Source organism: Podarcis erhardii (genome assembly GCF_964252035.2).
Source record: "Podarcis erhardii genome assembly, chromosome: 1".
In the NCBI taxonomy this organism is placed as follows: Eukaryota; Metazoa; Chordata; class Lepidosauria; order Squamata; family Lacertidae; genus Podarcis; species Podarcis erhardii.
In genome coordinates this window covers 47,755,354-47,770,608 of record NC_138497.1, presented here as the reverse complement: position 1 = coordinate 47,770,608, position 15,255 = coordinate 47,755,354, and the positions used below count along the sequence as shown (strand labels likewise).

General features: G+C 43.5%; 1 protein-coding gene across 5 annotated transcripts in view; it reads right to left on the bottom strand.

Moving 5' to 3' along the window:
* Nucleotides 1–1,032: 1,032 nt before the first annotated feature.
* The window catches only part of COX16 (cytochrome c oxidase assembly factor COX16), a 51,298-nt gene continuing 37,075 nt past the window's right edge, over nt 1,033–15,255 (bottom strand). For 2 of the 5 annotated variants that reach the window (XM_081882031.1, XM_081882029.1), the window contains exon 4: nt 1,033–1,297. In XM_081882031.1, coding sequence (XP_081738157.1) covers nt 1,205–1,297 — 93 coding nt within the window. In that variant the 3' untranslated portion in view covers nt 1,033–1,204. Of the gene's footprint in view, nt 1,298–3,671; nt 4,522–15,255 lie in introns of those variants that run through there. The other 3 variants (XM_081882032.1, XM_081882028.1, XM_081882030.1) reach the window with 2 other exon arrangements.

The window sequence follows — 15,255 nt, the reverse complement described above, 5'->3', positions numbered from 1 at the left end:
TATTATTCATAATAAATTTATTGGCCACCCTCACCAGCAGGTCCAAGTGCACGTTGCAACAATTTAAAATTAAAAACTGTTAAAATAGATTACAGTTGCAGGAACATGGTGGGTCTGGAAAACAAGCATCTCAGGTGTCAAAGGCCACACAAAGCGGGGAATCTTCAACATTTGCCAAAGCTGTATCGTGAAGAAGCCCATTACACCTCTGTGGGGTAATATGGTGCTGGCTGCAAGAAATCACCATTTAGATGGCCCAGGGCTGGATTTAGGGGCTGGCATCCCAGGCTACTGACTGGGTGCTACCCTTGGGAGACATGTGTCATGGGCTATCCTCTCAACTATCCACTCAAGAGCTGAACAAATTGCCCAAACAGTGAAACTTCATTATATAGCTGGTAATCCTGGCCTCTGTGACCAGTGTTATGTTTGTGTTCTTTATCGTTATTCTTGGGGGAAATTACAATAAATTATAAAAACCACGTTAGTCACTGTGATCAGATTCATGTTCAAAATTGTAATACCTTATATGACGGGGATAAATTGTGTATGCAAGTCATGTATTGAAGTTGTGAAGTGTATTGGAAATGTGATAAAAAATAAAATTTGAAGGTTGGTCCTGAAGGGACTCCTTGCTTGCATCACTGTAAGGTCTATTAATAAGGCAAGAACCTGGACTGAGTAGCTAAATAGCAATCCACCTTTTGGTGTGAGGATTCTGTCCTTAAATCCACTGAAGAAGCAAAAATAAACTCTTGATGTTCTTAGTGGGAAATGGTCAGCCCATTCTGGAAATGTGTGTAGTAGAGGAATCAACAATGTGGTGTTTGCAGACAAACATGAGCTTGAAGAGGCATTCCCTGGTACCTATTGGATCCCTCCTATGCTTAAAAGAAGCATTCCTTTGTACCTAATAGAACATGTTGCAGTGTGCATATGGTGTCAACAGTTTCTTTGGTTTGCAAAGATGCCCATGGGTCCAAAAAGGTTGGCAGCCCCTGGGTAGAATATTGCTAATCATTGGGAAACACAGTGCTTCACAATGTTTATTTACAAGGCTTCTGCTAAGACATTCTGTCGGATCAAAACAGTTCTTTTCATGCTAGGGTTAGCTACTGCTTCACCCGTCTGCCGGAAAGAAACAGTTCAAGGTCACACCAAGTCAACGCAGTGAGGCTTGCCTCCAGCCAAGGCTTTGCTGGTGCTACCGCTTCTGCTCTTGTAAAGACTTGGAATCTTCCCATGGACGGGGCCCTCTGATGTTCTTCCAGTCGTCAAAGTTGGCATCTTTCAATTTCTGTAGGCATAAACAACAACAACAAGAAAATAAACTAATAAACTAGAAGGAAAACATTCTAAACATCCTCAGGTTCTCTTTATAAATTAAAGTGTCTCCTTTGGAACACATAACGACTAAGATTTGTAGAGGAAACCATTAAGGAAGCATCCCAAGATCAACACAAATGAAGCCACAATTCAGCATGAGCACCGCTATTTCTCTGTAGCTAAAGAAAAACAGGGACACTCAGACTGGAGAAGCAAGATAAGTACCTGACTCTTTGCAGCACCCCTGGAGCATCTCTTACATTTTGCTGTATCTTGCTTTTGACTTCACCCATTCTCAGCTTCTGAAGCAGGTGGAATTTGTGTGGGAAATAAGAAGCAGTACTGCTCCTCTTGTTCCTGGAAGCTGTTTCCCCTCTGAAGTGGCTCTCAACAGCTAAGCTACCTGGTTCAGTTACCTACAAAACTGGTGTGTTTGGAGGAGCAAGAGCACAGCATGTGAATGCACACAAGGGGAAGTCAATGAGGCCCAGCCGTCAAATGATTTTTATTTTTTTTTACTGTGGCTGTGAAACCACCACCACCACCACCACCATTTCCCAACTCAAACCTAAAGACTCCCATCCCTGCTGGAGAATAAAATAAGGGGGCTGCTGGTTATTTTTTGTCAGCTGTAGTGCTGAGAATGCAAGGCTCACTGTAATTTTAGTCACTGCTTTATCACAAGGATAGCATAGCCACCAACGTTGTTTTCTAAATTTTCTACCCACAACCTAACTATGTGAGGTTGCCCTAACTACATTATTCTTGCCCACTAACAATCACGGAGTTCAGATGTAGTCAAAATGGATTAGAAAACGTATTTTATCCAGCTTCGTTTTGTTATGGAGAAAAGGCAAACTAGTGATACCTACCGAAAATATATTTAGGAATTTTTGCCTGGGAAAAATCCAAGTTGGAGATGGAGTTGTTAGATACTGAAGGTAAAAACTTATCTAAAATGTACAAGCTTTTGCTGGAGTGGCATACGAAAGATGAACAAGTTAAATCGGTGATGATAGATTGGGCAAGAGATTTAGGACATAATATAATGTTTGAGGACTGGGAAAGATTGTGGAAGAAAGGGGTGAAGTTCACTGCATGTACTTTGTTAAAGGAAAATATTATGAAGATGATGTATAGATGGTATTTGACTCCTGTAAAATTAGCAAAGATGTATCATAACTGTGATAATACGTATTGGAAATGCAAAGAAAAGGAAGGAACATTCTTTCATATGTGGTAGACCTGCCCCAAGGTGAAAGACTTCTGGGAAAAGATTTATAATGAATTGGAAAAAAAGTTGAAATATACATTTACAAAGAAACCAGAGGCCTTTCTTCTTGGAATAATAGGTGTCAGGGAACTGCCATCGGAGAGTCAGGTGGTGGAAGGGCTCAAGGAGGCTAGGAGACCTTCGGATGCTGAGGAAGGAACCAGTAGGGGGAGAGGGAGAGTTCCTGCAGAAACTCAGTCGGAGGAATGGCTCCAAGATGCTTCCAGTGAGAACAGCGGGGAGGGCTCAGGACCTCCGCTGGGGACGCCTACTCCGCGCAGGAAACTGTCACGCAGAGAATCCAGAAGGAGAGTTTCCGTCAAGGAACTCTTATGTTGGCGTAAATTCCGGAAGCGCCCACTGACGGATTCTGCCAGCGATTGAGGTAGCCATGCACCCATGGCTCCGCGGACTGGGAGAGTTTAGAAACTGATGGCAAAGCTTTGAGGGCTTAAACGCTTACACACGAGCAGCCCCCTTTCCCCATTACAATAGGTTCGGCATTGCCCAAGAAAGATGTTAATCTATTTTTGTATGCCACAACTGCGGCTCGTATTCTGTTAGCTAAAAAGTGGAAAACTCAAGAATTACCAACAGTAGAAGAATAGCAGATGAAGATGATGGATTTTGTGGAGCTAGCCGATCTAACCGGAAGAGTCCGTGACCAGAAGGAGGAGGAACACCATGAAGAATGGAAGAAATTTAATGATTATTTAGCTAAATTTGTTAAGCTAAAATAACTGGAAATAGCGTCCAGATACTCAATGGGTTTAGGATTGTACTTATGTTAACTGACAAAATAATATGTTTAATACAAGAAGGAAAAGATTTAAAGATGTTAACGTTTAATTTAAAGGGTATTAAAATTGGGATTTGGAAAACTGTTATAAGGATATGCAGTGAAATTCAACTAAGGGGAAACGAGGAAGTCATTTTAAAAGGAAATAACTGTTATTTTCAATAAGGTTAGGATTTATGTTTGTTATGTTTTGTTTGTTTTATGCTTTTGCTTGTCGTTGATATTGTAAAAACTAATAATTTTTTTGCAAAAAAGAAAAAAAAAAGGAAATATATTTAGGAAGATGTTCCAAGCCCTGTTGAGCTCAAGTTAGGGGGCTTCTGATAGGCATCTGTTTGGCTACTATGAGACTAGATTGGCCTTTGACCTGGTCCAGCAGGCTTGTTTATGTTTGTAACCCAGGAGTGGATAAAGAAAGAAGGCAGGCCAAAGCAGAAAAAGAGATGCTTGTATAAAATAGGGTTGCCATACGTCTGTAAATTCCCAGACTTTTTGAAATATGGCAACCCTAGTATAAAATGGCTCCAGCTACTCCAAGTAGGCAGTAATTCCCTGACTGGCTGGCAGGAGCAGTGAAAAGAGTATTCGTTCCTCTGGGGTGGATCAATCAAATAAATTCTTTAATTTACCATATCTTATATGGAAATATTTTTCTAGCCAAGAAATAAGCAAGCTATTGTACAACTTGCACAGTAATTACAGCAATAGTAATAATGGTGTGGAGTGCAGAAAGATGTAGATGGGGGGGGGGAGAGACCTCATTCCTTTAAGGCAACCTACTGGCACCCACAGCACAGTGGTAGGTGGGAACAAATGAATGTAAACATTATCTCTGTACAGTGAGCTAGTTTCTACACACAGAGAGACACCCTCTACCCTTCATCCAGGCCAGCAAGATGAAGGATCAGATTCCAAAGACACAATCTAGCCTGGCCAAAGCACACAAGGAAGGTGCGAAGCAAGCCTGGCGAGGGTGTGTGGCTCAGAAGAGGGGTGTGACCTGTGGAGAGTCCCCAAGGGCCAGGTAGACTGGGAGGGCAGCCTTGATCTGCCAGACCTCAGGTTCCTCATCTGTGATCTCCAAAGTAGTGGGACCCAAACTACTGACGAGCATTCTCAGGTACTGAAGTAAGGTGAAACATTAAAAAAATATGCATACTTTGGAGTGTTTAAAACTATGAGACTAACAGAGCAAGACATGGCTCTTCATTTTGCATTCACCATTGTAAGCTGAAATATACTGGGAGTCGAGAGTGGATTTCATGCTCTTTATTCAGCTCATAGTGGTGAGGAGGAATGGAAGTTCCCCCAGAATGTCTGCTTTATATACATTATTTACACAATGGGCCGCACATGATTGGCTAATTCCGGGATTCACCTGTAGGCCAATCAGGTTGCGGATTCACTTCCACCTGGAGCTGGATTGGGTGGCTCCTGTGGACCAATCAGAATGCTGCATTCTGAATCCTATTGTTCTAGGACCAATCAGACTGCTGCCTTTTGGATCCTATTCAACTCAGTACATAACATAAGCCATCGGATATTTCAAGAGCCACATAAAAAAGAGCCTAGATGAACACAATTGTGGGTTTTAAATGCAGCAAATAAAATCCAAAAGGAAATATGAACAGGGACCAACATACTCCACCTCCCCTTCAATCAATAAGATGTCTTTTATAGCCAATTTATTCTGTTTAAGAAGGGCCCCCATGATTCCTTTTAAATGAGAACCTCAAATCACCTTCTGTCTGGTTAAGGCATTTTATACTCCCTGAGCCAAAAGGTTTCATTGCTCTATTACCAACTCAAATTTTCATCTTGCTGGTTTCGTTTTTTGAGAGAGAAAGAGACGAAAGAGTTGCAATTTCTTGCCTTTTGTTGCTGGGCCAGTGACTGAAAGTTTAATATCTTGTGAATGTGAATTGTTTCTCTCCAACTAACAACCTCCTATGGGGAGGCAGATTCCTTACAGGTCAGGGCTCCTACTAGTGATGCAGACATACAACTGGTGCAATTTCTTCTGTATGTCAACTGTGCATGGATTGTGCAGAAGCTTTACAGGAGCATAGTCTGCTCTGGTCCATTATTTGGCCACTGTGTTAAATACTGTTCTACTGGGAAAGGTAGCATTGAACATCAAATGGCTTCTGGCATTCCACAGAAGATCCTAAACAGAACCTTATTAAGAAACTTCATCAAGAGGTAAGACAGGGCCGCAAAAGTGAACAGCTGACAATTCAAGAGCCCTCTGGTAAAACATTCCATGATAAGAATAAAAAGTTCATCTGTTATATATTTTGGAAAGCGGTTTGTCTCTTTGCCTGTTCTCTATGCATTTGGACACCTCTTAAGATATTGTAACCAAATGGTTCCAAAGATCAAAGAGTAGGATTTCTCTATAGTTGCATATAATTGGACACTATTTTGAATTATTGGTTTAATATTTTGATGTTTGGGCTCTTTTGGGAAGAAAGGCAGGATAAAAAAATAACTAATAAAGAAATAAGATGGCAGACTGAGCTTTTCAATGCAAATTTTAATCAAATCATAATCAAAATTTGCACGATGGTGTTTGAAATGAAGGAGCAGTGGTTTTTGTCAGTTTTGTCTAATTGGATGCCATTTTGTATCAAGATGGTGACCCAAATCTTTCAAAACTCTGCAGATTTTAACCACTGATTCCAAAACTGGTATCTTAGAATTCCTGAGCAATGTTATGCACTCTTTGCCAATTCTAATTTGTAATGGGAGAGGAGATAATTATTTCAACCAAAACACACACACACACACACACACACACACACACACACACACACACACACAGAGATTATGTCAGGCCACTTATGAGGCACCAATTTACTTGGATCAACGGCACCTTGAAGTGTGGTTCATTCCTTCTGGATCTGGCAATGACTCTGTTGTTAGTTTTGGAAACACAAAAAGGGGAACTAGTGCATAAAGAAATGACTGTGTTCATGTTGGTAGTTACTCAGACAGAAAGAGCATGTCACTGGAAGACAGCAAGCTTTTTGGTAAAGGGATGGACTGCCAAAGTCTGGCAGCTTGCCTTGCCTGAGAAGCTTACACAACATTGCAGAGCTAGCAGAGGACCTAAAGTGAAGGACAAATCTGAAGATACTTGGATGCCTTGCCTAATGTATATTGGCAAAGGTACCCCAGCATTGATCCCACCTTCAGCACATAAAGAGAGGTGTGGCTGCACATTCGTAATGCTTTAATGTGTTGCAATCGAAGTGTGAACTCAAAGTGGAAAATAGGTAACGGGACAAGAGCATCAGTACTCCAAAGTTTGTTGGAAGTTGTTAAGAGTTCATTATTGTAACAGAGAATAAAAATACTAATCACAAAGTTTAAAGTACCGTATTTTTCGCCCCATAGAACACACTTTTCCCCCTCCAAAAATGAAGGGGAAATCTGTGTGCGTCCTATGGGGCGAATGCAGGCTTTCGCTGAAGCTTGGAGAGCGAGAGGGGTCGGTGCACACCGACCCCTCTCGCTCCCCAGGCTTCAGGAAGCTATCAGCAAGCCTGGGGAGCCCGCGGGAGTTCCCGCAGGGCTCCCTAGGCTGCGGATAGCAGCCTGTCGCCCGGTGCGTGGGGCGCCCTGAAGCCGAGCGCCCCGCGTGCCGGGCAGACATTGGGCAGCCCCACAAGCTCGGGGGACAGCGGGGAGGCGCAGTGCCACCATCCCGCTGTTCCCCGACCTGGTTTTGGGGGGGAAATAAAGGAAATTTTTTCCCCTTTATTTCCCCCCCAAAAAACTAGGTGCGTCTTATGGGCCGAAAAATACGGTACCTCCATGACAAAGGGAGCCGAGTGCTAATGTTATTGCTCTCCTGTTCTAAGCTACGTGTCACTGTAATTGACAGACCACACAGCTGGGGAGGGGGCGAGGATACAGTGTTTTATATATATATATATATTTCACACTAACGGTGAAAAATATTTACCCTTGCCCTTTTCTTCACCAACAGACTGCTAAAGTTCATTCTCTCATGCTCATACAGGGCTTATTGACCCTTCCCTTTTGCCCTGCTCTTCCCAGGAATAGGTTCCCACTTTAAAGCTCCATGTCTGAGTGTTGGGGTTTTTATGCTCCAGTGCTTTCCCTGCAAAAACCTGCTCTTTAGCACTCACTCAGAGCAAACATCGATTTGCGTCTTCTACTGACTGCTGTTTGCTCCAATTTAGCTTTGCAGTGAGGGTTTTCACAGGGAAAGCTGCAGAGACAAAAAAAGGGGCATTCGGACACAGAATTTTAAAGCGCGGATGGTGCCTGGAAAGAGTGAAGGAAGTGTGGATAAACCCTCTTGCGCACCCAGGAGGCAAAACAGTTGGGTAGTTATGTAAGAGAGATTTTGAACTCTGCCAGAAGAGTGGGTAGCTTCTTATTTGCTTTATCAACAGTGTTGAGTTAGCACTTTCCATGCCTCATGCCACTGCTCCTAGTCAGCCAGGATCACCCTCCTTCAAATCTTCCTTCGCTCCTTAGCTCCTGGAGGGGGAGAAGTGGCTAATGGGCCGAGAAAGGGTGCAGGAGGCTTCTTGGGATCGGGCCTTCCAGCTCACTTGAGAAGGCTGTGGGGTTTGGAGCAGAAACTGGTGTGCTGTAGTTAAAATGCATATGTATTCAAAGTGCTTGGCTTATGAAGACCTCTGCATGGCGTACCTTACACACACAGGTTTACACTAGCATTCTGTTGGAGCTAATGGGGTACCATGTACAGATTTTTTAAAAAGTGATTTTCATTTCATTACACAAATATTGGGAGTTTAAATCCTAGTTATGCTCAGGAACTTGAGTGTGTTTGAACCCTTTTTTAAAGCTACATTGCAGAATCCAAATTAAGAACTGAGGTCAAAGCATTCATGTTTTGGGTTGGTGTTTACTTTTTTTTTTAAGTGCTCTATTAAAGGTGAGATGTAAGTGGATTTAGTCTGTATGTATTGGAGGGTAGTGGTTGCTGTGGAATTTATGCCTTTCAATTTTTGTCTGTAGCCAAATTTTTGTCATATACCCTTTGTATGCTATAATATATTAGCAAACTGTGAATAAACCATTCACAATTTAGTTGGGGGGGGGGAGAGAAAGTGGCTCGTGACCCTGCCTTCTCCCCATGGTTCAGGCTCTCACCCATTCACCATGCTGTGGTTGGAATTCATTATCTCCTGCAGTACCTGCAGTTAAACTATTTCATTAAGAAGAAACGGCACAAGTTTAAAAATAAAGAAGACATTGGGAGAGAAGAAACTGGTTATGGATGTGTTGTGACTTTGCTAGTTTGGGAGCAGCAGTGAGGGATCCGACAGGAAAAAGAGGGCACTTGCCTGGGGACAGAGCTGCTTGCCTCCCTTGGGTGTTCAGAAGGTGGGGGGCCCAGAGAGCTGCAAGGAGAAGCTGCCACTTAATCAGAAGACAGAAAAAGTGACAAAAATAAAATTGCAGCCAAAGACAGGAGACAGGTTCTTCTTTTCTCCCCCGCCTCTTGAACAGCAATCAATCAAGCCAAGCAAGTTGCTGTGAGCAACAGGGCAAATGATAGGGAAAGACGTGTGCAAAGTGGTGATAGATTTGTCTTCCCTAAATGTCAGTGCACACCCAAAACACACACCTCTTTCAGAAGTCAGAAGAGTGGCACTAAGGCTGTCTCCACTTGAGAAGAATGCACTGCTCTTCTTAAAAAGGTCAAAAAAATTATGATATGGGAAAAGTTGACAGAACCGGGGGTGGGGGTGGGGAGAAAGTATGGCCGTGTGTCATATGGATACCTCACGCAAAGCGAATGTACAAACCATTGCTCTTGCACATTAAAACACTAGTGTGGCAATACCCTCAGTCTACTCATTCAGCAGAAAGAGTCTGGACAGAAGGCTGTATGCGGTGGAATATCATTTTTAGAATGCTTCCCCACATAAAAGAAAAGAAAGCCGGAAGAAATGACCTTGGAGAATTTGTGGAGATACAAGGTAGGGGCTAGAATCTGCTGTGCAGATTGTATTTCTCTTTTCTGTCAGGAATATCCACTGCAAGCAACCTGAAATGATGCACATTTCAGAAAGGCTTTATTTCACAAAGGCTTTAACACCTCTTTTATTTGCATGTGTAGATCCAGCCTGAAGTCTAGAGTTTACAAAATGTCTATGTAGACAACTTAGCCTGCTTACACACTATACCTTTAGAGCATATTCAAAGCACATTCCCTCCCTCAAAGAATTATGGGCACTATAGTTTATTAAAGGGTTGCTGGGAACTGTAACTCTGTGAAGGGGTAAACTAGAGTTCTTGGGAGGGGAAAATGAGCTTCAAATGTGCTTTGAAGGTACAGCATGTGCAGCCTATGGCTGTCCCATATATAGCTTGAAATCTTCAGTTCCTTCAGCTCAGTTACTCTAGTATGATGAGGTATGAAGAGCCTCTCTCTCCTTGCCTCAGTTCCCATTCCCTAAGTGTGATGCCATCACTTAATGGCTGAGCAAGATCAGCTCCTCCCTTCTAGCATGAAGCTAACCCATCCAGTGTGTACCAGTTGCTTGACAAAAACACCTAATTGTGTGTGGGCCCTGAACACCTTTTTCACCCCTCAGAAGTGCACGTGTCTTCGGGGGGAACGGGGAGAGAGAATAAAGTCACCTAAACTGAGTTTCCCCCTGATCACATGCTGTGTGATCTTGAGTTACACTACATGTCAACGAGGAACTGGAGTAGAGGGGGACAAGTACATACTTTCAGTACAAGAATTAGGGTGTCTTCAACAAGTTTGATTAAGGTGCATATAGGAAGGAGGTAGTTCAAGGGGGATGACTTAATCCTTAATTGATTGATTGATTGATTGATTGATTGATGTAAGGTGGAGAAGACTGGATGCATCAATACTTTTGAGAAAACATGCATGCCGTAACAGTCAGAGATAAGATGAGAGACTCAGGCAAGGTCGGCTACTTCCCCTGTGATCCACCAATGCTTGTGCTTGGAAGAAAAATGTGGGTGTTCCTTTGCTCCCTCTCCCAATTTTCCATGATATTGCAGGGTCCGTATTTGCTACTTCCCAGCTGGCTTTTCTCCATGCAGATGAGTGTAAGGAAGCAGTCTCTGCACGACGGAAACACAATATAACCTCCTGCAAGCACCATGAATTGGAATAGACAGAGATATGCAACGACTTGACAGTATATGCAACAGAACTGTCACTTTTGGGAAAGGCCTGTGCAAGCTTCCAGGTCAGGTGAGTATCTAGCAGAGGCAAGGCTCAAGCGCCAAGCACACTTGAGATCCAGCTGGTTCCCTCAAGCTCCATCCCAAAGAGGGTTAGCTTAAATGTTCAAGACAAGCAAAGGATTGTTAGGTGGAAGGAGGAGAAAACAACCTCTGCTCAGCTAGACCCTGGGCTATTTTGCACTTTGCAAATGAATAGACATCAGACAAAGTCAGGTACTGTGTTGTCACGGGGATGAAGTTATTTATTTTACATCACATTGGCTCCATTTAAACAGGGACAATTTCCCCTGCTGCCAACCATGCCCAAGCAGGAAGGAGCCTAGTGAAGCCATTAGTTTAGAGTCTTGGTACAGCATTAGTGAAACTTGGGTTTTCTTGCCTCTTGCTCATGTCACATCCATTCAAAAGGAACAGTCTGTTATTGTTTCTTTCTGGAAAACTGTTAATTCGCACATTTACAGGTTCAGAAAGAATGAGTGAGAAGAGGCAGAAGCAAGGCAGACCCCAGACCTGGAGGCTAATAAGCTTGGAGGTAAAATTGTCACCTACCCCACTGAAAAAGTGTGTGCATTTGTGCACCCACCCACCCACACAACACGTGCATGGTGTCTGACTTTATTTTACTATACTATATCTTCCCTAGAATTGCTGAAGCTATCCAATTATTAGTTTTCTTATGGGGAAATCAATATAAAAGCAGAAAAACGGGGTACAATACATGTAAAGATATTCAGATTTTTACTTCCAGGGTGTGATGTTTGGGACCTGCTTGAGCAAGTTCTTCCAACAGACTAATGAGAAAGATGAAAATGACAAGAGGAAGTGTGGACAAAAAGAATTTGAAAAAGAGGGGAAACGGATTATTTCTTTCAATTCCTCTGTGCATTATTCCAGTTATAAGCAAGACATATTTAATAACATACGCAGTGTGGTACAGGAGTCAGAGTGTTGGGCTTGTTGGTGGGAAACAAAACACTGCATTGGCCTGAATATAAGCTGCCCTTTCCCCCCTAAGTTCCGACTGTGAAAAGTTAAAATGCGGCTTATACTCGGAGCCATGTACCGACACCATCTTGGGGAGTGGGCCACCGAGTGCTGGAAACCCGTCCCTGGTTCAGGGCGGTAGTGCTGGGAGGCAGGTCACACCTGCAAATAAGCCTTGTATTTTAAAGGTGCAGCTTATTTTCTGGTGCGGCTTATAGTTGGGCCAATATGGTACCCACCACAACTGGGTTGCCTTGGGCACTTCACTTGCCTGTACCCAGAAGACTTTGACTTTCATGGATGGAAAGGCTTCACAGATCCATTGAAGGCTTTTGACCCAGTGGAGACAGCCCACTGACAGGGATGGGGAAGCTACCTTTGCCGATTTCCCCCTTCCCCTGCAGCCTCTACCACCATTGGCCCCATTGTTTCAGAGGGTACCATGTCGCCTCAGACCAGAATCAGAAAGCAGCAGCCACATGCCTTTTGTGATGAAAGCAGCAGCCCCACATCTACTTTTCCCTCTCTGTCCATGTCCGTTACAGCAAAACATGTGGTGACCTGTCACTCTGCTGTGTATTCTCTTGCTCCAATTCCATGTGAAGGGGCAGGGAAACTCAAAGTGAAATCCTGCAACGTATTTTGTAGGCTAGTTATTATGGGGTAAGATTCTTACTGTAAGAGAGAAAGAGGTGGCAACAGAAGGCTGCTGCTTTGGAGCTCTTGTGATGTCTGCTTCTGTCCCCACCTGACTCATCAAGGGTCTGGAAACCAAACCTTATGAGGAATGGTTGAAGGAGTTGGGTATGTTTAGCCTGGGAAAGAGGAGACTGAGAGGAGATATCTGAAGAGCTGTCACAGGGGAGAGGGAGCAAGCTTATTTCCTGCTGCTCTGCAGAGTAGGACTCGAACCAATGCTTTTAAGTTACAAGAAAGGAGATTCCGACTAAACATATGGAAAAACCTTATGACGGTAAGAGCTGTTCCGACAGTGGAACAGTCTCCCTCGGGATGTTGTACTCTCCTTCCTTTTTAGGCAGAGGTTGGATGGCCATCTGTCATGGATGCTTTAGCTGAGATTCCTGCATTGCAGAGGGTTGGACTAGATGACCCTTGGGTCCTTTCCAACTACGATTCTATGATTGCTGTGAGGCAAAGGCCTATCACTTCAGTCATCAGGTGGAGGTTCAAATGACTGGATGCTCCACTGTAACTCCATGTAGAAAGCAAGAATTGAAAATTTAGGCTACAGCCCTTCTTGCTGACATTCTACTTTTTCTGCAGATGGAATTCAGTGTGGGCAATATTTAAACTGCACGAGACCCCACCTGAAGTCTGAAATGGCATAGTCCAAGCACAAATTTGACACCTTTGTAAGGCCTAAATTAAGGTTACCCGTTTCCTGGGGCCAGTCCCCAGATTTACAGATCAGTCCCATACAAAACCCACTAAAGTTGAAAAGTGTCCCCGGATTCATTGAAAAAAATATGGTAACCTTTGCCTAAATGGCTGCTCTTGAGTTCCTCAGAGAGAAAAAGCAAGATAAAAAATTAATATAAATATGCTACTTTGTAGCTCTGAGGAAGTTATTTCAGGGTGTGTGTTTTTAAGCTTACAGTTCTGCTGACTATTTAAAGCAAATTATCTGTTAGGGATTCATTTGCCACTTGTACCTGTGTTGGTTTATTTTTGGATTTTCACCCGTGCCCCGCCGCTTCAAATAATGTAGACCGCGGTGTCCAAGCATGAAATGCTATGCTTTGCATTTTTACAATCTGCTTTACAAGGTGCATCCCAGAAGCAGAGCTACATTCCCATTAGTTCTGGTGGCACTTATAGAAAGAGCAATGATTTATTAGGCAAATGAGACAGCTAGGCCTAGCTGACTGCATAAGAACATATAAGTGTGTGAGCAGAATGCTTTAAACTCTGTGAGTGGATGTGGGGGTAACTTGGGGAAGGAGCTTACTCCCAGAACACAAGACAGGATAGAATTCATGACAGACCTGAAAGTGCAGTCATTTGCTATACAAATATATGCACCAATTGTAGCTCTCCTTTGAGATCTTGAACACCATATCCAAGCAGAACTTCGCTCATCTTATACAATCGTTTAGTCGTTTAGTAGTGTCCAACTCTTCGTGACCCCATGGACCAGCACATGCCAGGCACTCCTGTCTTCCACTGCCTCCCGCAGTTTGGTCAAACTCATGTTTGTAGCTTTGAGAACACTGTCCAACCATCTCGTCCTCTGTCGTCCCCTTCTCCTTGTGCCCTAAATCTTTCCCAACATCAGGGTCTTTCCCAGAGAGTCTTCTCTTCTCATGAGGTGGCCAGAGTATTGGAGCCTCAGCTTCAGGATCTGTCCTTCCAGTGAGCACTCAGGGCTGATTTCCTTAAGAATGGGTAGGTATGATCTTCTTGCAGTCCATGGGACTCTCAAGAGTCTCCTCCAGCACCATAATTCAAAAGCATCAATTCTTCGGCGATCAGCCTTCTTTATGGTCCAGCTCTCACTTCCATACATCACAACTGGGAAAACTATAGCTTTAACTATATGGACCTTTGTCGGCAAGATGATATCTCTGCTTTTTAAGATGCTGTCTAGGTCTGTCATCGCTTTTCTTCCAAGAAGCAGGTGTCTTTTAATTTCATGACTGCTGTCACCATCTGCAGTGATCATGGAGCCCAAGAGCTTATACAATACAGCTTTGTAATTATTCAGAGGCATAAGCGCCTTCTTGAAATATATGGTACAAGTACTAAGTTGAAACCTTTTGTAATTCAGAAACAGGGGTGGGCCCAAGATGGATCAAGATCTACTGGCAGATCTCAGAGCGACTTCTGGAAAACTGGCAAGGATTTCAGACTCCCAACAGCAAAAGCAAAATGTCTATCCCCACTTCCAACTGCTAAAATGAAAAAGTTACTGGGGCGGCAGTAACCAGGAGTGGAGTTTTGTGTAGAAGGACTGTAAGCTTTGTTCTGTTTTTGTAGCCTAAAAAATTCCTGGGCTCAGAATTCTTTAATTCTAAGTGGATGTCTTTAGCACCATGTTCCAGCTGACAGGTATAAGAGTTGAGAGGAGGATTAGAGTGGGGGATCAGATTATGCAGATCTGAAATCTGCCCACTCCTTATACAGTGGTACCTTGGGTTACATACGCTTCAGGTTACATAAGCTTCAGAGAGAGCCAGTGTGGTGTAGTGGTTAAGAGCGGTGGACTTGTAATCTGGGGAACCGGGTTCGTGTCTCCGCTCCTCCACAAGCAGCTGCCGGGTGACCTTGGGCTAGTCACACTTCTCCGAAGTCTCTCAGCCCCACTCACCTCACAGAGTGTTTGTTGTGGGGGAGGAAGAGAAAGGAGAATGTCAGCCGCTTTGAGACTCCTTCAGGTAGTGATAAAGCGGGATATCAAATCCAAACTCTTCTCTTCTTCAGGTTACAGACTCTGCTAACCTAGAAATAGTGCTTCAGGTTAAGAACTTTGCTTCAGGATAAGAACAGAAATTGTGCTCCAGCGGCGCAGTGGCAGCAGGAGGCCCCATTAGCTAAAGTGGTGCTTGAGGTTAAGAACAGTTTCAGGTTAAGAATGGACCTCCGGAACAAATTAAGTACTTAACCCGAGGTACCACTG